Consider the following 26,029-nt stretch of genomic DNA (forward strand, 5'->3'; position numbering starts at 1 on the left):
AGAGAATATAAAAGTCAAAGAGATTGTGACTTTTTAATGTTGTTCCTTAAGGAGGAGAAGTAAAGCAGTCATTCCTTGGCTTTCTCTTTCATGTGCCTTCACTTCCCTGTGATCCAAACCTTTGTCCCAGTGACCTCTGCAGCTGCCCATGTGAGGTGAGAAGCCTCTTCTTAATGTGGCTTTCACTGTCATTAGTATTCCTGGTTTAAAGATCTAATCATATCAGACTGTTATCACACATAATACTGTTTTGTTTTTCATAATAGAGTTTTTTATAAGAGGGGTCAAACCAGAAGTGCCAGAGGAAAATATTTTCAATGTATTTGCTTTTGTTTTTTCTGCTCTAATTAAATGAGTTAAAACTAATTGACTAATTCTTCTGATTAAATTTGGGTTAAAACTAAATTCTATTGATACTAGTTGGGAGTTTAGCATCCGGAATTTTATTGGTTAACTAAGAATATTTCTGGTTGTTTCTGTTTAAAACCACAGCCCCATCTCAGGGCAATACGACAACATTTCTGGCAGTCACTCTGTTCCAACAGTGATTTTAAACGCGTTCCCTCCATGAAGCAAACTTATGGCACAAGAGAATGGCTGCAGTCGATGACTGTGGAATAATTGCGGATGCTCATTGCCTTCAGTGACAGATCCCGGGAGCAAACACAACTGGTCGTTTACTGTGAGGAGGAGCTGGGGTCAGGCAGGCTGTCCGCCGGGACTCAACATCGCACCGCGGGCACATAGATATCCCAGCGGCGCTCGCTGAATTCCGCCTTTTAGAAAGCCCTGTAACATTTCGTGTTTAACTATTAAAGCCTTTTACGTGCTTTTGCTGGATTTAAACAGAGACGGCACAGACGCAACATGGGGCTCTGCTTTGGCGTTCCTCCTTCGTCCGTGGGGCCCCGGGGTCGAAGGCCAGTTCCCGATGAGGGAGCGAAGGGCGGGGCTGCCCCGCCCGCGCTGGGCTCCGCCCCGGGCCCGCGGCCTGCGGAGGCCGCCCCGACCGCCCCCGGCGGGCGCCACCTGCCCGCCCGGCGGCCCGGCCGCGCCGCCCGCGCCCATAGGCCGGCGGGCTGTGGCGGGCGCGGCCGCGCTCACTCCGCGCTGAGCGCCGGGCCGGGCGATGCCGTGCGGGCAGCCCGACAGCGGGGCCGCGGCCGCCCCGGCGCGGTACGTGCTGGGGGTGGACGTGGGCAGCACGGTGGTGAAGTGCCACGTCTATGACCGCGCGGCCGCCGTCAGGGGCTCCAGCTGCAGGAAGGTGAGTCCGGGCGGGCTCCGCGGCGCTCCCTCAGCTCGGCCCGGCGGGAGCAGCCTGGGGCGGCACCTGCCTCGGGAGCCGGGCGGGGCCGGACGTGCCCGCTCTGCCCGGAGCGTTTCCGACCCGCGGGCCCCCGGGAGCCGGCGCGTTCCTTGGCTTGTCCCGGTGCACGGGCATCTCCCGGGTCCGCCCCTGATCCCCCTTCCCAGGGCCCCCGGGGTGAAGGGAGCCCGCAGCACCCGAGCCCCGCAGGTACCGCCGGAGCGCTCGCCCCCTTCGCTCCCGCCCACCCTTCCCTGTTACCTTCGCTTCAGTCGCTTTTCGACTAATTCCTCTGGGAACAAAAAGACTTTTGTTAGAAGGGCATAGCTGAGGCTTGCGTAGGACTTGGTGTTTACACGCGTCCCATCGTGTAACAGCGCCGCGTGAAAAAGTGTTCACTTGGGAGCAGGGATTTCGGGCTGCTTTTGGTTTGTACTGATCGTGATTTTGGGATCAAGAGAGTCTCCAGAATTAACTTTTTTACAATTAGGAGAAGTGTAAAAGTCTGATGGATTTCAGAGGTGGAAGGGGCTGCTCTCGGTGGAGCTGACCCTCTAGTGGGTGATCCCTGCCCTGCTGAGCCGTGCTGCTGCTGAGGAGCTCACAAGCATCCACGTCTGAGTTCAGCAGTGGAGCCAAAAGGCTCTCTGAGCATCTGCTTTCCAATCTGCAGCTCTGAAAGGGGTTTACAGCTTCTGAAGTTCCTGGGGGTTTGGGCTTTATTCCCTCTGAACAGAGGAAATCTTCTAGCGATCACACATCCAGATTCAGCTATGTTCTGAAAGTTACACTGTTGTTTCTTCTCATACAAGAGATTCAGAAAATTAAGAAAAAAAAATGCAAAAGCAAATTTGTTTGCACCAAGTTGCACAAGAATGGTGGCTTCTGTGAACTAGGGATCATAAAAATGTTGTTTGCGTTTCCTGAACAGGTGGAGTCGCTTTATCCTCGTCCTGGATGGGTTGAATTAGATCCTGAAGTGCTGTGGAGTCAATTTGTTGGTGTAATAAAAGAGGCTGTACAAAGTAAGGGCTTAAAGCTTGAGAAATTAATTATTTATTTATCAAAATTAGTAAAAAGTCTCTTAGATAATAAGATTATTTTTAACTAGTATTGAAAATTCATCACTGAGCACAGGTCTACAACATGCTTTAAGGTCTATTCAATAATTATGTAAAATAAGGCACTGGAATTACCTTTTTCCTTTCAGTTGGGCCAGATTAGGATTGAAGTAGAAGCAGTGAACACTAGATTTACACATCAGTGACAGCACCTTGTTGCTCCAGCTTTTTGTGTATGCATCCTTCCCCAGTGTCCCTGTTCCTGCAGATGCCTCTGTGTATGAACAGAGAGTAGGCTTGTTCCCCTTCCAGGGCCCTGTTATTCCACTGCCACTTTTTATGTGTGACTACAGCTGTATGAGAGCATAAACTCAGGATGCTGCAGTTGTGCTTCCTCCATTACAACCTGATGTTCCCGCTTTTCCCATTCAAATTACGAACAGTTCTTACCATCCAATTTCTGTATTACTCTTCTTTTCTATTTGTGCTTTAGCCTAAAATTTCCTAGTACTCCACACACTAAATGCACACAACTCCCTTTTTTGCCAAACTTCTGATGTGGGTTTTTCCCCCCTTTTCTGAATGCTGCTCTTACTCTACTCTTGCTCTCTGCAACTCCCATAGCTTTCCCATTAATCCAGCTCCAGTGTTCTACAATCCCGCATGGATTGCCTTTGTTGCCACGCTGTGCTGTGAACGTGTCAGCTGCACCCCGGCTTTCCCACATGCCTCAGCTTCCCTGGCCTGTGTGTGCACATCACACTCTTGCATCCACTGCTTTAAGTTCCTCCTGTTCAGCCCCTCTCGCCGTTTGGTCTCCAAGTGTTGCTCTAGCTCAAGCCAAAACTGCTTGTCTCTTCTTTTGGAAGGCTGCCTAGGGAACAGGGAAAATAACCATCACCAGGTGTAAGCTGATTATTTTGGGCTCTTGGTTTGTTTTCTCAGCAGCCACAACTGTTATGTCACGAGAATAGCAATGCCACCTCAACCCCCAGAGACCTTACTGTCTTCCTTCACTCCCATTCTGTGAGGCAAATCAGGAAGCAAGATTTTTCAGCTAGTTTTAAAAGGGGAAGGTTGTCTTGTGGCCAAGCTGTCTGCGCTGTTGGCAAGTCATTTTTAGGTCATTTTTAAGTCATTTCTGACCTCACACTGCTGTCAAAAGAAGCAGTCCCACCCTCTTCTTTACAGAATTGTTTCAAGTCCAGAGCAGCTTCCTGAGTCGAATCACTGTCCGGTTGTTTATGCCAGCAGAGCTTCACCAGTGTTTGTGCTGGTGCAAGAGAGGGTGTGGTACCAGAGGCAGGAATGACTGACTGGAAGCAGGAGGAAGGCACAGATACACTTGGGTTTGCAGGGCTTGTGGAGCTAAACGTGTGATTCCATGTGCAGGTGGGTGAGCTGATGTAGTCCAGTCCTACCTACAGGTGGAAACTTTTGGCTGCACAGTCCCACCCCCCTCTCTTACTCTGGTACTCCATCCAAAAGACAGCTTAGCTGAAAAATATCCATGTTTGTCTTCTGGTTTGTTTTTCTCTTTGATGGAATTTCACTCCACTCATGTAGGCATCTAGAGAGCATGATAGCTGACACAGGGAAAGCTATGGGAGCATGCAGGTTGTGGAGATGGGGAGGAGTAACACATGCCACTAATCTGTAGTGAGCTGTGCTAGTACTCCTATGGCTTTGCCTGGAAAAGAAATGCTGCTGTTCTCAAGCCACCCACTCCCAGGTCCTCCTCCCATACACTCCTGCTAACAGCAGCACTTGTGCAGGCAGGTGGAGCAGATTGTCTTGCGAAAGCACTGGTTTAACTTTCAGCTGATTGAGGGCTTCATAGCACTGCCTGCAGGAATGCAAGGACCAGGACAAAGGAAGGTGCAGAAGCACAAGTAGAGTTGGGCTGCACAGGATGTGCCCTTTCCCTGTGAAATCCTTTCTGTGGTTGTTACTGAAAGGGTGGTGGGTGTAGAGTCCCCAGGATAGGCTCACACAAATGTAACTTTGGATGGGAAAGTTGACATGAGAACTTGTACGAGCAAGACATACTTAACCTGTGATTTGTTCAAGTAACTGCACTGAGAGCCCTTCAGAGTAACAGCACTTAGGACAGAATAGGTAGTCTGTCGTTTAAGTGGAATTTCTTAATGTATATTTTCTTCATGTAATTTTGCTTCTGGAAGCATGCATGGAGGTACTTAGCAAGCTGACTAGAGCTGCTACGAAAATAGCTGTGGACATATTTAATTATTTACAGTTATATATATTAGAAAAAATGTTCTATAAGAGTTATTTGAAGGTAAAATTTAGCAGCAAAGTTGGTGTATACCCAAATGTACATTTTTGTACTTCTGATTTTGAAGTATACTTTGCATTCAGTGGTACATGGTTTAAGCCAATTTTTTCTTAGGAATTTTGAAAGGTTGCTTAAGAAATATTTAAAGTGAGACACGTCATTATCAATGTAAAAAATCAGGCCATATTGACATTAATCTCTTTACTGCCTACAGGATCGATCTAGTTTTGTTTCTTTATGAAAATTCTTTTTGTAAGTCTGTAAAGGTACTTCTCTTTGTGCTTTCTTCTGCATTCATCCATGTGAAATGCACATTTTAATTGATTATATAGGTTTATGCAGTCTGCCTGCCCATCTCTGGCATTATTCATGTAGAGTATCAACAGGCCTTTCAGGAGGCAGAAAGAGTCAGTGTGCCACAACTGCTTTTACTAAATACACAGGTTTATTTATCTGCTTTGGAATCAGTTGTCTGACTCGAAGTTCTCTGACATTTCACTGCTCTAGCCACTTAATTGGGCAGCCTGTAGAGATTAACAGCTAAAGAGAATATAAATTTCCTAAGTATTCCATAGATTTTATAATTATATTGGAGAAGCTGTATTTCTGTTTGTTTCTTCAAATAAATGCTTTTTTTTTTCATTTGTTTTTGGTTTTTAGCTGCAGGGCTTCACATGGGGCAAATTGCTGGTCTTGGCATCTCCACACAGAGGGGAACTTTCATTACATGGCACAAGTATGTATATTGTGTGTTGTTTCAAATGATTTTGTGTTTGTTTACATTCATGGACTGGATGGGAGCAGGCTGTAGAAATGTTGAACTGTGTTAAGTCACAACCTGAAAGTAAAAAATGTCAGTCACTCATGTTCCCTTGTGTTTGCACAGCCACACCTCACACAGTTCAGAACAGTTTGTAAGTGTATGGCCTTTTTGTTCTTAATACTTTGGAAGAGCTGAACACATACTTATTTTTTATTTTTGGTGAGAAGTCTAGCACTCCAAATGTCTGTGTGCCTATATAGTAACTCCTTGAATGCACCAGGAGGATATGCACTTATTTTGGGAATTGACCCAGTGTTAACTGTCCTGATTGCAAATGGTGAATGATGAATGTTGAATGTTTTGGGTAGTCTGTGTTCTGTAGTTTTAAAGGGGAAATGTCCAAATGCTGTTTTTCAGGAGGACAGGGAAACCTTTTCATAATTTCATAAGTTGGCAAGACATAAGAAGTGCTGAACTTGTGCGTTCCTGGAATAAGTCCCTTCTGCTGAAGGTAAAACTGTGCTAATCTAGATACAACTTGGACATATTAGAGCTGTTTTATTTTTATGACAAATAAGGGCAGTATATGGAATACTGCAATGTCCTGTTCACATGGTAATGTGATGTGCTGTAGCCTGAAAATGTTTAACTGAGCAATATTAACATGGAAGATAGTGCCAAGAAAAAAAATGCAGTACTGACAGCCTGCAGGTAATTAATTATGGGAAAAGATACCTGTAGTTCTAATATTAATTTTGTTACTTTTTAGTCTCTTGTTATATTAAAATGTTGCATGTTAACACTGCTACAGCATAGTTTTTGCATGTTGGTGGGTAGTTCTTGGTTGGCACTGTTTTGGGCTTTTTCTTTTCTTGGGTGTTTTTTTTCATGTACTCTTTGCTCAACTTACCTGTAGAAGGTGTATTTTATGCTGCTCATGGCTTGTACTTCATACCTTTAGAAGAGAAAGCTTTGCTCCAACTGGAAAAACAGATGTTACTTTTCCTCTAAGTGGAAACTAAGTAGCATACTCACCATAAGAAATTAAATGCTTAGGTTTGCCACTTATTTCCTTTTTGAACACTTGATTAATGATTAAATTTTGCTGAATCTATTGTCATGATCGAGCCTGTCAACTGTAGAACTTTCACTGGAATAAGAATGTGTAAAGCTGTCAGCCCCATCAGGCATTGTACTCATGTAGGTGACCAGTGTTGGTAGTGCAGAGAAGTGTCTGTGTTCCAGCAGAACTTGGAAAAACAGACTTTAGCGCAGCTGCTCTTTCCTGTGGTGTGTGTTGCAGGAAGGCTATCTGTTGATTTAAAATCCCAGCTTGATCCTACACAAGGATACTCTAAAACAGAGTTTTAGCTTTCTAAATCTAGTCTTGTATCAGCAGCTTTCACCTGTGTTGTCATCCTTTAAAGATAAGTGATCAGAAACCTTTAAAGGGCGAGATTAAACATTAAGTAACTGTTTTCTTTTGAAACAGGTAATCCACGTTATTTTTACAGTGCTTCATTTCTTGACTGGGAACGATCGATATTTGGCACCAAGTTTTCTTACTTTTTCAACACAACAAACTTCTATGAAGTTGTCATGGGTTTTTAAAAACATACCTGAGGTAAGCTGGAAAGGGAACAACAACAGCTTTCTCAAGTGATGATAATGGCAGGTGACTTGGAGGTGTTCAAGGCCAGGTTGGACAGGGCTTTGAGCAACCTGGTCTAGGGAAAGCTGTCCCTGCCCATGGCAGGTGATCTTTAAGGTCCCTTCCAACCCAAACCATTCTATGATTCTGTGACTGTTGGCTGTAATTTCTTCAGGTTTGTCTTGTTCTTCTCCTCAGAAGAACCAGAAAGACTTTCATCTGTGTTAATGTTCAAAACCTGTCCTCCTAAATAGTAACTTGTATTCATACAGCTTTTTCCTCTGATTCTGGAAATATGTAGTAGTAAAAAAGCTTTCTTCAGACATAAGAAACATAATCAAGTCACCTTATTTCACTTGATATAATTATACAATTAGTAGAATTAGTAATTTTACTTTGGTGTAAAGCTATTTACACTCTAGTTTTGCATGACAATTGTATTTATTTTCTACAGGCACTCTTATCTTTCCACTCTGCATTATCCCAGCATTTTGCAGTTTCACAAATAATATCGTATATTATTTGATTTGCATTTTGTTGTAGTGTGAATTAGAAAATCACATAAAATAAGTTGTGCTGGAATAATCTAATGGCCTAATGAGCCCTGAGCTATATATTCATTGCTCTAATCTGTGCCATTTTCCCTGTTTCTACCTATAGTATTTATAACTTTAGTCATCGTATGTTCTGTGCTAATTTTCAAGTAATTTTTAAAAGAAAATTATCATCCATTTTCTATCCAGTGTAAAGAAACCCCAGAGTCTTTTGAGCTTTGACTGTCCCAAAGCTAACTATTGAGAAGGTCAAGTATAACTTTTTACAGGCATGTTTTTGTTGGACCTGTTGAAAATGTGAGTTGTGAATCTGGAGGATTATAAAAGTGAAAGTCACGCAGCTGCTGAGTTTTCTGTGCGAGGTGAACGTTCTCCCTCATTTTTTCAGGCACTGATACTTAAAATATGTGACTATCAAACCAAGAAACTCAGAAGATTATGACTCTTGATAAGAGCCATGTATTCAGTCATGTTTTGAGAGAATTAGTTTGTATGTCTGTTTATGAATTCTGTAGTTGTAAACATTATCATTTAGTGGAAATTAGATGGAACCCGAATTTCCCATTTTAAAAGGGAATAAGATCCTAAGGAAAATAACATTTTGAACTCCTTACAGAAGTCATAAACAATAAAAATATTTTCTCATTAACCATGAAGAAAATGATAAAAGGAATTAGGAAATATGTTTCTCTTTATTGTATCCAGTTCTAAATACTTTTTGTTTGTATGTATATTTTTTTCTAGGCTGAAGAAGCTGCCAAAAAAAACAACTGCTGCTTTGGGACAATTGACACATGGTTACTGTATAGATTGACTAAAGGTGAATGTTACAGTTTCTCTTAAATATTAATAAAATGCACTGGAATCTAAGAGATAATGTTCATGACTTGTCATTTATATATCCTAAAATTCAAATTTTTTTTTGCAATTTGTGCTTTTTGATAATTGATAAATATTTTAATGTATTGACTGTTAAAAAAACCCTAAATTAAATATTCTTTGGGCCCTGCCTGGAAGGGAAATAATTATTCAATGTAATCAACCTTTTAAGAGTATAGGATTTAAAGAGGACTAACAGAACTAATTGGTGTTGATTGAAGAAAAGTACCTGTGAAAGCAAAAAACCAAAGAATTGTTACAAATGTGGAAGAATTACAAGTTTCTGTCCTGAGGCCTAATGCTGAGCAATCAGATGGATTATGATTGAGGGTGATGCAGTTGGTGTGGGGTGTGTTGGCTCTTCTATCCAGGTTCATGAGAGGAAATAAGGTCATTATTGCCGTTGTAGTGAGCGGCAGATGAAGTCTCTGTGCCCATGGTATCATTGTGATTTTGCTCACACACACTCAGTTTATATTTGATGGGAGCCAATGAGATGTTTGAAAAAAACTCTTAAATGTCTGAATATCTACAAGTCTTACTTTGTTCTATTTTTTTTCCATGGTAGGTTCTGTGTATGCTACAGATTACTCCAGTGCCAGTTCTACAGGCATTTTTGAACCCTTTACGGTATGTGCTGTTCTGGGAAAAGGTTGTTGCTATTTATTGTGCTTCTGAGAGGATTGCTGACATTTTTACATTTTCTGTTTCATTTCAGAAATGCTGGAGCCCCACTTTATGTAATCTACTTTCTCTTCCGAAGTCTATTTATCCACCAGTGAAAGACACGAGGTAACTATGAAGACATAATTAAAAGAATATGGTAACTGTTAAATTAATTGCCTTTTTAAAAGTACTACATAATCTGCACAGGCTAAGTTATATGCAGGTACACAAAGTTATTTGTATATGCAATTATACTTTATGTAGAAATATGTGAAGTCCAAAACTTTATTTTTACTGTCAGTGTTTCTGACAGTAGTTAGTGATAGTATTAATGTTTTCTTTAAAATAAATTAGTAGCATCACCTTTCATATGTGGTGCAGACTCAGGCCTTATGTACCTAGATTTCATTTTAACAAGAAGTTCAATTTAGTATTGTGATGTTTCTCCATAACATTTGTTTTAAGCTTCAACTTCGGATCAGCTGACTCTGAAATATTTGGGGTACCTATTCCAATAATGGCACTGGTGAGTGAAAAATATTTTCCTACTTTATTCTGTATTTTTCTACCTACACTATTTATCTGGCTTTGATTTGGTACTTGCTTCTTTTGCTATGACTTAACTACAGTACAATTCGTTGGTGAATTTTTCTCCAAAAACTCAGTTTACACCCTCAGGGGAAAAGGAAGAGAGAGGAAGGGGAAGGGATTTCTAGAGGTTGAGGTTCATTAAGGTTAGGGACCAAATGGTTAAGCACTGAATGTAGGACTCTAAGCTCTGGTAATGTGTGTGTCTCTGGCTTAAAATCAGTTGTTCTATACAGGGTTGTGCAACAGAGTCCACTCTGGCTTGACTTCAGTAAGACTGCACAAATGTAGGAGTATTTTTTAATAGATCTACTTGTCGTCCCTTTTATATGTTTGGGGTTTTTTCCCCACTAAAACTAAGTGGCAAATAACATGTTCTTGCCTCAGTAGTTAGAATTTGGAAAAGAAAACCTCATTATTTTTCTAAAGTGATGACTTGTAGCAAAATCTGCTTGAATTGAGCTAAGTGAAGAAACTGTCACCTAGATAATTTGAATTTCTCCTGCTATTTTTAAAGAACTGTAGACTAAATTCATGTGTAAATTTCCTGTTTCACCAAGGCAAAACCATAAGTAAATACATTTAATAACCATTATCGTTGTTGAAAAATTGAACATGGAATAATTTGGTACAGGAGGGTTATCAGGGAAAAAGGAAGGCAAGACCTCAAAACTTCAGCTTTCTATTTGGAGAAAGAAGAATTCAAGCCAAGCTATTCTGTTGTGCTCTCTGGGATTGCAAATGCCCCATTTATCCTTGTCAAACATTAAAACATAAAATATTGCTTTTGTTTCCATAACATTTTTCAGTGTTGCAGGCAATGCTACAGACATTCCTGTTGTGTCCAAACCTGGTGTAATTTGGTGCTGACTGTTGGAATGGCCTGCAAATACTTAAGAAATTGTGTATGAGTCCTGTCTGAATGCTCAGTTCCTTTCTGAATGGTTACTTGTCTTCAGAACTCTGAACCATTTGCAATGATAATTTGAAACCTGGCAGCATTGCAGGTTGGTGGTTGCCAGCTAACTTGTCCCATCGTTTTTGTTGCCCTGGCAGGTAGCTGATCAGCAGTCAGCTATGTTTGGAGAATGCTGCTTCCACCCAGGAGATGTTAAACTGACAATGGGAACAGGTGGATTTTGGAATGTGAATACTGGAGAGCGTCTCTTTGCGTCACAGAGAAGTAAGATAGTGACATTTGGTTTTAGAGTATTTCACACTCTCAGCTTTTCCTTGATAGCTGTTAATGATGAGGGTGTACGAAGGGATAAAATAGGGCTGTGCTTTTCCTTCTGTCTTTAGCTGTAACAAACCAGCTTCGGAGTGCTGGTCCACAAGACTGTGGAAATTTTTTATTAGAAATACACATCTTGGTTATCCTGAAATATGCTTCTCAGGAAGAGAACTTAAGAACATCATTATGTCTGCTACCCGCATCCCTCCCTCTTTTTTTTTCTTCACCTGTTCTTGATAGCAGTATTATACAGTAGAAGAATGAAGAAAAGGGGGATTGGTCCTCTGGCTTTTCACATCAAAAAGTTGCAGTAGATCAAGTTCCTGCCCTTGAGCCCTTATGCATCAAATTACCTGCAGTGAGATAATGCAGGATTAACAGTTATTAGTTTTCCTTTAAAACACTAGAAATGGTCAACATGCTTCTAGTGTTTAAAACCTCATTGTTCTGAACATTTGTGGTCTGTCAAGCTTGTTAATTTGTCAGAGGTGGCTGTTTGTCAAGAGAGCAGCAGATGATACTGAAGTAAATTTGCCCACACAAGCTCTCTCTGTCTGTCATATTTTTAAAGAGTTACTAATTTTAGCAAGTCTGCAACTCGAAGTGGGGTGGGTGGGGCTGGGAAGGAGGACAGCAGTGTGCTAAGGAGTCTTTTACCAGCTCAAGTCTTGAAGGACCTTGGCAAATAAATGAGATGTGTCAGAACTGAATAGCATAGACATTGAATTCCCTATGAATGCAAATGATTTTAGGCTAATTAATCATGTCATTAGGAAATCATACATATGTAGTCTGTGGAAATCTAATAGCAAAAACCATGCTGTAAGGTTTTTCCATTCAGTTTTGTTTTAAGAAAATACTTAGCTGTGATCTGATAGAAGTTAAAGTCTTCTAAGGCAGTGCTGTGAAACTTCTACTGCTTTAGGCTGTTACTTATGTTTAAATGATTTTCCCTATGTCTTTGGCAGTCATGGGGCCAGTTAGTAGGACAAATTAAGTACCTGGCTTTCTCAGTGCCCTGGGCATTAAATGTAATGTGTTCAATCTTTAAAGTTGACATATGTATTTAAGACTCCAAGATGAATCCCTACAGCATCTTTGTGCAAGCTGTTCATTAGCTGCTGTTCTAGTTTCTGGTCTACATTTAGCTCTTATATATGACAGTTTAAAAAAACCCAGAAATAAAGTAGTTCCTTCAAGAACAGCACTTGTCACAGTTCAGTGATGGAATCATGTTGTACAGATGTAAAAGCTGTCCCTCTGGCAGTCTGATAGTTCTTAGTAACTCTGGTCATGCTGAGTGTCATGTGGATCCATTGCCTAGAGGCAGGATTATTTTACACTACTGATGAGAGCATCTTCAGGAAGGCCACCTGATGGATGGACTTCTCTGTCCCTAATTAGCTGCCTTTCTTTAGGACTTTTGGCTCAATTAATTTTTTGGTCTTTTTTCATTGTGGCTTTATCTTTGGTGAAAAAGAAAGATTGTAAGGCACACCTGTACCAATGGTCTGGAGATATGTGTATCACTTTTTCCCTTTCAAGAGACAGATACAAACTGTAATCTAAATAGATGCTGCTGATCAGTTTGTATTGGTTTATATTGTAAGCACCACAGTGCCTCCAGCACTAACCAAATTTCTGGAACTGCACTAGTGCTACCATGCAACTCTCTTGGACACAGGCAAGCAAACCTAGCGATGATTCTGTGAGGAACACATCTATCAGCAAAGTCACTTTGAGAAAGCAGAGAGAATCCCTAGATTCTTCTGCTGCATTTCTGCTCCTTGTAAAAGTAAACTGGGACTCGTTTACCTTTGTTGCATTACCCATGATCTCTGAGTCCTGAGCAGGGTCCCAGAAAGTCTGGCTGATTCCTTCACTCCAACAGTTGCCGAGCTTGATTAGGTGAAATTGTTGCAGTGGCCACTGATTGCTGAGGTTCTTACTGAGTGACCTGAAGAGCCCTTTGTCCAGCTGCAGTGCTGGGGGACATCTGCTGTGCACCTGTGTAGGGAAGGATGCTTGTTTTCTCATAACTTGGCTGGAAAAGAACAGACTTTCACAAGTGGCTGGGCCAAACACAGACCAAAAAATAGCAACATCTGATTAAGCACAAATACATTCCACCGCGGGGTCTGTGGCTGGAGAGTGCCACTGTTGAACGACTCAAACAGCATATTGATGAAGTGCCATCTCTGAAACGTTGTGTATTAAGGTAAAAAAACGAGGAAAACAACATAAAATATTCATAGAAAATGAGTAACGGCAAAAGTCCAAACAATAATATCTTTGTAACCATGTCCATGCTCAATGTAGAGATCCAAATGGGTTCCAGCTGTCATCCACCTGGAGTTGCTGTGTCAAAGGATGCAAGGTGGCAATGTGTGATTTGGACTGACTTGGAATAGTCACTTAAGTTCATACAGCACATCCTGTCAAATTCTTCACAGCCGTGGCCCTAGAGCCACACTGCTGTTCTGATTTTTTCAGTGTTGCCAAAACGTGTGCAATCTGCATCACCAAGTCTTTTTGCTTTAGCATTAAAAACAGTGCTCTGCAGGACTTCTGTGCTGTGTTCTTATTCAAACGGATATCAAGTGAGAAGGTCTTTGTGTTCACACTGTCTGTTTCTAAGTAGTCTTGCTTTTCATTGATAAGGTTTCAAGATATCTGGCGGGGAGCAAAGGGGAGAACAAATGGTCAGGTCTTTCCTTGTTATTGGCTATTATTTATTCCTAATGTAATAGTACCTTCAAGCAGTCAGCTCCTTGAAAGATGCTTTTTGTTCTGGGGGGAAAAGAATCTGACTTAGAATCCCTTGGGGAAAATTGGATGGACTTAAATAGGAAAACATTGATAAATTTTTAGGTATGCAAAATCTCTTATATGAAAAATAAAAGTAAGTACAGATAGCTCTTCAGTTTAAAGGGGGCTGTTTTGTTATTTGATAGTGATTTTTTTGTTGTTGTTGTTAACTTTGGCCCAACAACCTGTTGCTCAAGTCTCTTGTAATCCCATCACTAAATTTTCAAACAATATACTTAATCTCTATTGCTGACTTTTTTTTTAGCTTCAATTCTGCAAAGGAATTGAATAAATTTTTTGTTTGTTTGTTTGGTCTTATTGTGGTTAATGCTTGTATATGTTTTTCTGTAAACGTTTAATTTAACTAAGTGGTTTTCTTTCATGGAAAATAATGAAGGTCTTTATCCACTGATTGGTTGGAAGATTGGGAAAGAAGTTGTTTACTTAACTGAAGGCACTATATCGGACATCGGCACTGCCATAAAATGGGCTCAGGATATAGGTAAGTTCTTTACAGAGGGTAAAATATATAACTGCTTAAGAAACTTTTTTTATGGGTTCATAGTTATGTTACTGGACTTGGTTTTATTATTCGTAGTTGAATAACTGAATAATTGAGTAATTCATAACTGAAGAAACCAGCCCACATGCTTTGGGCAGCAAAAATGCAGTGTCTTAGTAGGTTCTGTGCTGGATGTGTCTGCTGCAGGGAGTTGGAGTTTGGTTTGTACAATCATCTCCTCTTCAGTCTCTGCCTCAGACTCTCCTACCTATGGAGGCTTTTATCTTCCTGAAACATTTAACTCCTTGCTTTCTCTTGAGCACGACAAACTTCCTGATTCCACAAGCACTTGCTGCAGTGGTTTTGAGAGGTCTCAAGCTACACATCTCAGAGTTAATAACAGGCTTGATTTACATGAAAATAACGTGGAGAACTTCTCAAGTAATGGTGCTGTCAGTGTTGCTTCACATAGAGGTAATGTGCCTGTTGGCTGGTATTATTATGTAATGAAAGGCTTTGCATTCCAGTTTAATGAAAGACTAAGAAAATAATAGCTCTGTAGTAGCTGACTACTGGTTGTTTATAGGACAACTGTTCTGAGTGTTTTAATTAGAAATTTATTTGGTTTACTTAGAAACTTAGTACATTTTTACTAAGATGCAAGGAAAGATTGTCTGGGAAAGGTTTTCCTGAAGTGTAGCTCCCCACAAAATTTCCCACTTCTTGAAATTGTCAGCTTTTGGTGCATATGGTGTATTTATGTTCTCTGGTATGTGCCCTTGGGGGCTAAATGTGACTCAGGTTGGTCCTCAGGTCTTCCTCATCCAATATTTGACTAAGTCTGGAGAGTAACAGCCGTGAGGCTTTTGAGGAAATGACTCAGTTCAGCACTGTAGACTCAGATGTGTCAGTGGTATATATGTAAGCTTACTACTTCAGATTCCAGAGTTAAAAAAAAAAGGGAAGTTTTAGAGGGAGATTAAAAAAGGTATGCTGCTTTAAACACTGTAACAAGTAAGATCTTTATTTTCTGAAAATATTATTACAGAGAAGCAGAATTCAGAGACTCTTATCAGCTTTAGAGAATGGTAAAACTTTTGCTTTAAGAAGTAATTGGGCCAAAACACAAGGTAAGCCTCAGTAAGGGTGGTGAGGCTCACCATGGATGAAGATGAGACATAATAGTGGCAAAGGTTTGGAATTAGGAATTTCTGCAGCAAGGCAGACTTAGTTTAATTTCTTTTAGTGTGATCATATAACTTCTAAGAATTTAGAAGTAGTAGTATGTGGAATTTCAACATGAAGTCAATCTTAATTTTTTTTTTCTGTCCTTGTGTAGGGGTACTATATTTATAATTCAGTAACAGCAAAGACAACAAGAAAGAAAAGATGGGATTTGGGTTTATTAGTCTGAGCACAGTAGAGTCCAGAGTTTTTTAATCAAATTTGTGAAGGTTACAAAGGTAAATTGAAACTCCTGATAAGTTACTAGGATGGGTTTTTCAAAACTAAGTTTAGCTAGATTAACCTAATTTATCTTTAATAGGAGAATTCACTTTTTTGACAAGAAAAAGCAATAGATCTCATGTACAGAAGACCTCTAGTCTTTTGTAAAAACATGTTATGTGGCCACATAAGGACATTATTAGTTAAAATTACGAAGATTGGTGTTGGTACAAGAATTGCATGTGGGTGAAGAACAAGCTAAAGAGGAGTGTTAGTAGAGTTATGAAAGAAAATATCTGGCTGGACAGAGAATAAAAGTCTATCCAAGAGGTGATGTGATAAGAAGTGATAACCTTATTTATGTGTCAGTCACTTGTAAAGATACTAAGGGTGCTGATAAAATATGGATATTAAGGACTTTTGAGTTTACCCTTCATCTGAATAGTTTGGGTTTTTTAATGTGACTGATGGATATGAAATAGAGGAGAAGTGATCATTTCCCTTAGAGCATGTAGTTTGAGAATATTACAAAAGGCAGTAGTCAAACTCTAGATTTCTGTCTCTTAGCAAGACAAAATGAAGAAATTGAAGTAAATGTAATAAAAGCACACAACTTATGCATCCTTACAGATCTTTTCACCAATGTAGATGAAACAGCAGAAATGGCACAGAGTGTTGCTGATTCTCAAGGCGTTTGTTTCATTCCAGGTCTTCAGGTAAAATTATTAATTTACTAACCCTATTAAAACTTCAACTTTTACATGTTTAAATGTAATAATTTACATCCTATCACAGTATTTATTCTGTACTACTCAGGTTCTTACTGTCTGTCGCTTATCACAATGTATGAAGACCATTGTCATATCAGAATGCTTAAACACCATCCTCCCCTTGAGAAAAACCCTACCAAATAGGAAAATTAGTGAAGGACAGATAAACTGAATGATTTGCCCCCAGGAACACAGGCAGTGCCTGCAGAGACAAAAACTGATCCTGTAGCTTTTCTACCTCCTGCAGAGCCATCACTGAGACAATACTTCTGAGCACTGTTCTAAAATAATTCATTTTATTCTGCCTTTTCTCAAGATGTATGTTGCAATTCAGCAGAATATTTACAATGAGCAAGATTGCAATTCCTGGTGTTATGAAAAATGAAGATAATGTTTAGACACTTCTGGGAATGATCAAACTGAGTAGGATAGACATCTCTCTTAGAAGTCTCAGTGATTGATTGTTTTGAATTACCTCATCTCTGTATGTTTCTAAAAGTTTTTTGAGGTTTTTTTAAATGTTCATTTCTCTACCATACTCATTTTAATCATTCTCAGGACTAGTGGTTCTTTCTGAAGAAACTTAACATCTTTAACCTTCCCTTTGTGTAAGTCCTGTACGCTGATGGAACAAAGCAAAGAGGAATTTCATTTTTTCTCCAGGTAGCCCAGCTCCCTGCTCTCAAACAGCCACCCCAATCTCTAGGGATATAGAACTTGATTGTGCTAAGGGGCCTCCATTTCATAGTTACTGGGAGTAACTGTGCTAGGAATAAGCAAGTGTTGAGCTATGCTAAATTCCAGTATTGGCAGACAGGAATCCTGAGGTAAACAAATGTTAGTCTCAGTATTTTCTGAACCTTTATTTCTATTAGTGTTCAAGTTCTAGAGATATTGGCAAAATTTCTTTTTTGTTTGTATCTTTTTATTTTCCTTTGTGGGTTTTTCTCTCCCTTGCTTTCTTGGCCCTGTCTCCGTAAGGAACCCCAACCAGCTTCCCAGTTAATACTGATTCAGTCTTTTTCCTTAATTCTGGTATTCCCAGTCCAAATTTAGAAGCTGTACTTGGATAACTGAATGGATTTCTCTTTAACTCTGACATCTAGCAGCCACTAATAGTCCCCCCCAGTGTGGGTTTCTTTGCTTTTTAAACCCCCTGCTTATTCCAGTGGACCGTGCTTAGCGTGCAGACTCAGTGACAGGATGTGTGTCCACTTACAAACTGAGGGGATTACATGGTGTAAAAAGGGACATAACAGAGTTGAACACTTCTGGGCCTGTAATGTGTCTGTGTAGCTCCACATGGCTAGATGCTAACACAAATGGATTCTATTATAATATTTCTTAGTCCTCAGAATGACAGCCCTTAGGAAGGGTTCTTAGAAAGCTCATGTGGCCATTTCCTACATGAAGTAAAATGTTCTTCTACTCATCCATAATTAGGCAATAAGAACAAGTGTCTTTCCTGCTGGATTCTACTGCTGTGGTGCAGTACACAGAGAGGAACATCATTGTGAAATTATATTTAAAATGGGGTGAATATTTGCATTAATAATTTTTTTCCTTTTACTCATTCTGCTAGAAATGGGTTTCTAGGCTTCAATTTCTGTGGTTAATAGTAACAGCAGAACTGTAGGGCTCTTCAGTGGGGTGTATGCATGGATGTGCATGCTCTTTTCTTCTTTTTTTTAATAATCAATTCTTTCTAGATACCCTTATGTAGAATATGAGTCTACGCCTTTTAGATTATCTTGTACATGAAAAACAGTAAACTTAGAAGCCATGAATCCTTATTGTACTACTGAGCTGGACAAATGGCTCCATTCTTAGAGTGGTAAGGGTACTTTTATGTGGAAACAAAAAGAATATTTTCTTTGATGCAGAAGTTTCTTCTATTTAGGAATTTCTCAAAATGCCAGTTTTCTTTTTGGCTGTGTCTGCCTATCTGTACACTGGTGTTTGGGGGTTTTTTAGCGTATGATAGCATTTTCTTAGCTATAAATATTTGTGTATGTATTTTATAAGCATGAAATTCAAACTTCTGGTAAGTGTTGTCATAATTGATACTTTGCACAATACAACTGAAAAGGATTGTTTCAGTTTAAAAGTTACTGTCTACACTGAAAATAAGATTGAACGTTGTCACAAAACAGGTACACATCAGCCAACTAATATTTTGTGATAAAGTTCATCAGAGGAGTGGAGGGGTGGAAACAGAGATTCATACATTAGTCCTCTAGTTCTCCTGTAAAAACAAGAACACTTAGAATTTTTCTTGGACTGTGTTTATCAGTGTAACTGATAATAGGCTGTAGTATACACTAATAAAAAGTATTATCATCCCTTTCAGTGTTACTTTTAAAAGTCAATTCATCTTTCTTTCAATAGTTCAGGAAGGGGGGTGTGAAATCTTGTTGGAGAACAGCAGTATCAGTGTGCCCTGTCCTAGACACTTAAAGTGTACCCTGTACATATTTTGAAGATAAATCACATGGCTTAGTCTTATTTAGTATGTCAGATTTGAAATAAGACACTTAATACTTTTGCTCTTGAAAGAAGCTATTTAAACTGTTCACTGAGGTAGCTAAAATAACACTATATTCCTCTTACGTATTGTTTTCAATTTTCTTCTCTCACTGCTGCCTGTAATTGTTGTAAGTTATTTTTTTCTTCTTACTCTTTGACTCCTTTCTTAAAAGCCTACAAACACAATTCACTGAACTCATGGTGACATCTTTTGTGCAGGTTTCTGTGGATGGCACATATTTATGTGCCTCTTTCATGGGGCTGAAGCCTTCCACTACCAGAAACCATCTTGTACGAGCTATACTGGAATCTGTAGCTTTCAGGTACTGTTTGCTTAATTACCTGGCTTATTTCTTACATTTGCTTTTATTTAGATCAGCAGCATTAAATGGATACTTGGACTTCTGCAGATTGTAAAATATTAATAGTAGTGATCCGTTACTGTTATGCTGGAAAGGAGTTTCAGCTGCTTCCTTTTTTCTTAACACTTTACAATTACACTTGTGTATGTTTGCTAGTTCAGAGGTTTTTTTATTAAGTAACCATATAGATTGTTAAATTATATTGTTTTTTGCATGTTCTAAAAATGTTTTCTCTTTGAAGTTTGTCCTTACTCTGGTGACAGTGTTTTGTCAGAAGCTGTAACCCATTCCAGCTATGTTTAAAGTACCCCTGAAGCTCAAAGTTTTATATTATAGAATCATGAAATATGCTGAGTTGGAAGAGACCCATTGGGATCATAGAGTCCAACTCCTGCCCCTAGACAGGACTTCCCAAGAATCACACAAATAAATAGAAAAGAGTAGAGATCCTTTGTGTTTAGATTTTCTCCCATTAACTGAAATGTTTCAGAACAAGTCAAACTTGAAACCTTCAGATATTACCCTTAAAAAATAGCTGGGTAAACTCCAGTTAACACTCTGTTGGCCTACTTTCCTCACTCTAAGTGAGGAATCAGTGATTGCATCTTGTCTGTAGAAACTATCAGCAATTTTCAGTGGAAACATTGAACCTTCCACAGTGACTTGCTATAGAATGGGCCATGATTTAGCCATACTTGTGCCTTTGTAGTAATGACAAAGACTAAAGACCAGTTTCAGTGGTTTTGGTTTTTTTATATGTGCATTGTAGAGACTCACTAGCTATTGCAGCAGTTCTGACAGAACTGAGGCTTTTTTTGCCTTGTATTTTATTTTCTGACTATGTAGATACTGGAAACACTTTATGGAATATATAATGCTTAATTCAACTGAATATTTTTTTTAAAGAAACAAAGTGCTTTATGATACCATTGTGAAGAAGGTGCACATTCCTCTTCAAACCATTCGGTAAGTTCTGTGTAACTTCTGAATTTGATATGTGGGAGTTTGACTTTAGGTCGATGTGAACTTTATTATGCATTTTATCTTACTGTAAAAATTCTCTTGTTGAGAAGTAGATGATTCCCAAGTCAAATGTTAATGTAGCGTAAGCAGCAGTAGTCTCCCCACACCTATTGCATTGATGATTGGCAGTAGGGGAGTAACAAATTGCTCTAATTATTAAAACAATAATAAAAGAGAAGGCAAATGTATGTTTTCAAGTAGCACTAGAGTGCACATAGCAATGCCTACCCCAAAGGTCATTTTACCCTTTGTAATCATTCTTTCATACTGCCACATTTTGTGCCAGGTCTTTCACAGACTATTTTTTGAAGACATCAGTTAAAACTATTTGTTTTATTTGTGAGGGAAAGAGGGAGAATATTTTTACAATTCAGTTGTTAAGACGTTGGTTTTGCTTTAATCTTTGAAGAAGCAGATCAGATTTAGTGAGGTAACTGTGAATATGCTTTCACAACATTTGATGAAAATTTAACTGAATTATACATTGCTGGAAGACTACAGTTCACATTTCAGTAGGTGCTTCCTCTGAACACAGCAGTTGTCAGAGCCTCCAGCCCTCGGGCTCAGAAGGCTCTCCGACAAAATTCCTCCTTCGGGCAGCCAGGGGTCAGCATGGCACTGTGATCAAGAGAGAGGCAGCCTTCCTGTCCCTCCTGTGCCTCTGCGGAGGAAGGAACAGACTGGCAGGCATTTGGACACAAATCACTCTTGAGTAGTGGAAGAAAAGTGAGAGTACAAGGTGGGAGGAGCTAAAAGTTTCTCTTTTCCATCACGTACTGGAGCAGAGTAGGCAAAGGTGAAGAAACAGCCAGGCTTGGGGGTTTAACGGAGACAAAAAGATTAAAAGTATCTGAATTTTTGATTCCTTAGGAAACTTTTTTACGTGGAAAATTGCATCCAAAATTTGAGAAGTCGCATTAAGAGTGCGAACTGAAGAATGGGAAGTGTGGAAGTACAGCCTAGGGAACATTAGAATTCTGATCCCACTTATGTTGTAATATAAACTTTAAATTGTATGATCACGTTATTTTTTATTCATTGATAGAAAATTGCTGCTTCATATAGTGACTAATAGTTAACTAGCATTGGTAGTAATTCAACTTGTGGGTTAAGCATTAGAAGATAATGAGATAAACTCAGTGGAGTTTTCAGTAGGGTTGTAAACTGCTCTCCCATCCTTTTGTCTGCACATCTTCAGTATCTGTCAGTTTCTTTTGATTTTTTGTTTTTTGCTTTTATCCCATAAATACTTTCATTCCCTTTTTCACTGTTGTCCTGTATCCCTTGTTCTTTCCCAGTCTCTGGCTCTTACAAGCTCCTACCAAGTTGTTTTCATTAGTCCTCTACTTTCCTATTACATCTCTTTGCTTGTCTCAACACCATCAAGGAAAACACAGAGAAAGAACCCTCACTTTAGCCCACCTGTCCTGTGCTGTAACAGCCTGCAGGAACCTTTATAAGGATGATCCTGGTGGTCCCTGGAGCCCTGGAATGTTCACATGTTCTGTGAAATAGCACATCCCTGGTCCAATGGCACAAAGGAACTTGGAGCTAGCAGATGTACAGATTGAATCTTCAAAGTATCCAGCAGCAAAATTTAGCTAAATGTAAAACTGAGTATTTGGAAATTTTTAATAGTATGGAAGACTTCACCTGGCATATTTGAATTGAAGATCTTTAAGCAATTAATAAGTTTCATTACCCAACACTTTCTATAGCAATAAACAGTAGAGGTCTTTTCTACACCACATTTGATAGAGCAACAGCTCCATGCTTGGCTGGTATTGGAGTCCAAGAGCATAATGAACCAATCTATGACATTTCAAAGATTGCTTTTTGTCACAGTTACTTTTGTTTGCAAGTGTGATTACTTGGCACTTTCAGATGACTAAAGATTACCATTGATAAGTTCTAGTTTTGTCCATTAAATTGGTCCCCAACATGATGCAATTAGGCAAATAGATAGATGGAAGCCTCATTCTGAACTTCCTCATAAAAAGAAGCAACAGTGAAGGCATTTTAGCTCACTAGTACAAAGATTTGGTAATAAGGAAAGGGGTACTCTTCCAGATCTGAGAGCACCTGAAAGGGTTTGTTTAGTGTAATGGTTTTGACTATTGTCATGTTGTGGTGGTAACTATGTAAAGGTTCTGTTATAAACTCTTAACATTTCAGCCAGGATGATTTATGGTTTTAAAAGACAGAGCTTTCAGAGCTTTTGATAGTGTCCTGTGTCCCTTTCTGTCTACCGTTCCTCCTCCAGTTTAAACATTCTTTTTTTTTCCTTGGCACTTTCTTCTGGCCTCTAAACTTACCCACAAAGTGGAAACACATTTGTGTATGGGTTCAGGAAGATGTATGCATAGGTGTGGAACACCAAGACTTGTTTTCTGAAATGCCAGCAATAAGCATTTGAACTTAACACATTTTTCTAACTACTTTTTCCTTTCTCCCTATAGAGCTGATGGAGGTGTCAGTAATAATAGTTTTGTTATGCAGATGACTTCAGATTTAATTAATAAGAAAATAGAAAAACCTGCAAATGCAGATATGTCTAGTCTTGGTGCAGCTTTTCTAGCAGGCCTTGCTTCAGGTATGTAGACATTAAAAATGTTGTTGTTTTTCCCTTTATAATGCATTTTTGTAAATATGAAGAGAAAAAAAAATTAAGACCAAAAAAAGGCATAACTTCAAATAATTGTAAGAACTCCCCAAATGATTACTTTAGCCTCTTTTGTGGGAATCCAAGGTAAATAGTGTTTGCTTCTCTGTACAGTACACAGTTAGAAGGATGTACTGGAGAAGAAAGAGGTGAACCCTGTCTTTGCTGCCTCCTCTTTCTTGACTCTGTGTCCATTCCCATATTTGTGCTGCCTGAGCAGTGCTGGATGGGGGTGGATCATGTGGCAAGGGAGCCACTGCACTCACCTGCAGCCATGCCATTCCTGCTGAAGTTGTGTCCTGTCATCTGTGAGCTGAGCCTCTGTTCTTAAAGGTTTTCGTGAAAATGGAAGTAAAAAATAAATTATTAACAGAAAAAACAGCTCCACTCACACAGAATTGTTCTATATCATTCACCAGACTTAAAACTACAAACTGTCAATAGTTTTGCTGAATATGCACCTACAAAATATATTTTCATTAAATTGCTCTGATATGTAAATAACACAAATGGAAGATAACAACTATGTGCTTGAGTAAGACTTATTCACCAAGTAAAAGTGTCAGAAAGTTGGGGCCCTTGACAGGCAAGAATGATTTAATAACATAAATTAATTTGAATCTGTAACACCAACTGTTTTCTGCCATTTATGCAGTTTTTTAAGATAGTAGGAAAGCAGTTAAATCTTGGGGTTTGTGGCCCTTCTTCACTGAGAAGGGCCTGCAGCTGAAAGCACATTGTGTATGAAACCTAAGGGAACTTCAGTGCACCAGAGCTGTTCCTTGGAAACCATCCCAGTTAAGCAGATGCATTGTCAGGATTCCAAACAAGTGGATCCTATTGGAAAGGATTTTCACAATGTTAAAAATATGCTTCCCTCTGAGAAAGTTGTTGGTTGAGTAAAGAAAAGCTGTCATGATTTCTTACTGTGTTTCTGCTTTGGATCTCTTGGAAATAGATTAAAACAACTCAAAAATAACATTTACAGTTGAGCTGGAGAATGAATTTTCTGTTTATAGGATTTTGGACTGACAAAGAACAACTAAAGAAGCTAAGGAGAATAGAAGCAGTGTTTGAGCCCCAAAAGGACTCAGAGGAATACAGACCTGCTATGGATACCTGGCTACAAGCAATGAAACACTCCCTGCACTGGTAGAAATTGGCATTTTAATTATAGAAGAATTAAGATGTTTTAATTCATATTTATAACATCTTGACATTAACAGGACAGTGAAAACCATAACTGGAATTCGTGATGGTATCTATAGGAGTTATGTGGTACTTGGTTACCCCCCTGCTGCTGGATTACTTACACACTGTAATGACCCTTCCCATCGCCCCTGGTCCAGCTGTGGTCCAGCTGCAGCATTGGTGTCCCTTCCATGACCTCCTCTGGGTGGCCCAGCTGCTGGAATCCTACCATGTACTGCACAGGGGGTGTTCTTCCTATGATGGGTTTTCTCCTGAGGAGCTCACCTCCCTTTGGATCTCTAAAATCTTTGGTATGCTAATCATCAAGGAAGGGTAAAAGGCACATACACTCCCCTAGGCATTGCTGAGAAACTTAAAATGATTGTTGGGGGTGGATTGTGATGAACTCAATTGTGTAGAAAGACATTTTATTGATAGTAGCCGGTTGCCAACTTCTGGCTGACATTCTAAGAAAACATTTGGCCCAGCTCTGACACTTCTGTGCACTAAATTAAGATGAAATACAAAAGCAAATAGGCTTTCAGCACTCCATTTAAAAAAAAAAAATCCATGATTTTTTAGGATGAAATACAAAAGCAAATAGGCTTTCAGCACTCCATTTAAAAAAAAAAAAATCCATGATTTTTTAGCTATTGTTCCTATCTAGCTTGTAGCTCACTTTTTTAAAAATTTTATAAAGACCAAAAGCAATCTTATCTAGCCTGGCCAACCCATATACATTAAAAACCCTTCCAGGTATACTATCTAACTTGTAGATATTTGTACCATTAATATTTTCAAGGCCATTCTTAAATCCTATTATTATTAGCTAAAAGGGAGTCAAAAGTCTATTTTTGAAGCTATAAATTACTTTTGTATTTTTTAAACAAATAAATTCTAATTAAAGGAATGTGTAGTTAATTATTATGTATTTGCTTATCACTACTCTTAAATTATTGTAATTTTCTCAGGCGTATGTGTAAATCAGCTTCAAAAATTTAAAATGATTAAACATTTTCATTTCAGAATAATATCGAGTTCAAGCTGTGGGTGAGTGTATTCCATAGACACCAGAGACAAGAAATTGTCTTTGACTTGTCAGTTGTCGTTGAAGAGGGCTAAAGAACTATCATTCACTTTTTCTTGTGCTGAAACATGGAAGGTCAAATCGTACACTATTTCCTCAGTTTCTGTCAATCATATACTATGAGTTGGAGCATCTACTCTAGCTGTGTTCTTCAAAGTAGATCTCATTTGCTTGTCACCCCTAGCTTAAAATGCCTTTTTTTTTTTATTCTTCTATTACTTTCTGCACTTCAACCTGTGCTACATCTTGGCAAATTTTTTTCCCTCTGGATGTCCTTCCAAGTTGCAGAGACCATTCTCTCCTAAACCTTCTTCAATGGGAATCCTTAAATGAAGTCCAGAAACAGGTCTGTTTGCTGATTTCAAGTAATGTGGCAGGCTATACAGTCTATATGGTTAATAGCTCTATACATACTGTTTTTATAAATGGTGCTAAGACTTTAATATAAATAGTCCTCCTGCTCCTGCTGTGAAGTAAGAACCTGCAATTACAGGATATATGAAACAGTTGCTTTGCTTTAACTCCTGTGTTCAGCTTGTGACTTTTCTCAGTCCTCACAATGTCACTGCTAAAGAAAATCCTTGTTAGCAAGAAGGTTCTCCAAGGCTGAACAGAAAGGCTTTCAGTGTGGCATTTTGGGCTGGAGTTTGT

The 26,029-nt window shown here is 39.2% G+C and overlaps 1 protein-coding gene across 3 annotated transcripts; it reads left to right on the forward strand.

Moving 5' to 3' along the window:
• Positions 1-43: 43 nt before the first annotated feature.
• On the forward strand, positions 44-24,803 carry GK5 (glycerol kinase 5). 3 transcript variants are annotated; one of them, XM_032698542.1, is made up of 16 exons: positions 1,129-1,267; positions 2,241-2,334; positions 5,327-5,402; positions 5,847-5,940; positions 6,922-7,053; positions 8,379-8,454; positions 9,082-9,143; positions 9,232-9,305; positions 9,645-9,705; positions 10,824-10,950; positions 14,207-14,311; positions 16,388-16,473; positions 19,273-19,376; positions 20,322-20,381; positions 22,898-23,031; positions 24,120-24,803. In XM_032698542.1, the coding sequence occupies exons 1-16, from the start codon at positions 1,130-1,132 to the stop codon at positions 24,254-24,256; spliced, it is 1,560 nt and encodes a 519-aa protein (XP_032554433.1). In that variant the 5' UTR covers position 1,129; the 3' UTR covers positions 24,257-24,803. The 3 variants fall into 3 exon arrangements, with proteins under 3 accessions (XP_032554434.1, XP_032554433.1, XP_032554435.1); XM_032698543.1 differs by lacking the exons at positions 1,129-1,267; positions 2,241-2,334 and adding an exon at positions 44-155; XM_032698544.1 differs by lacking the exon at positions 2,241-2,334 and having other exon boundaries at positions 1,168-1,267.
• Positions 24,804-26,029: the final 1,226 nt, after the last annotated feature.

The sequence above is a fragment of the Chiroxiphia lanceolata genome, chromosome 10 (genome assembly GCF_009829145.1).
Source record: "Chiroxiphia lanceolata isolate bChiLan1 chromosome 10, bChiLan1.pri, whole genome shotgun sequence".
Lineage (NCBI taxonomy): Eukaryota > Metazoa > Chordata > Aves > Passeriformes > Pipridae > Chiroxiphia > Chiroxiphia lanceolata.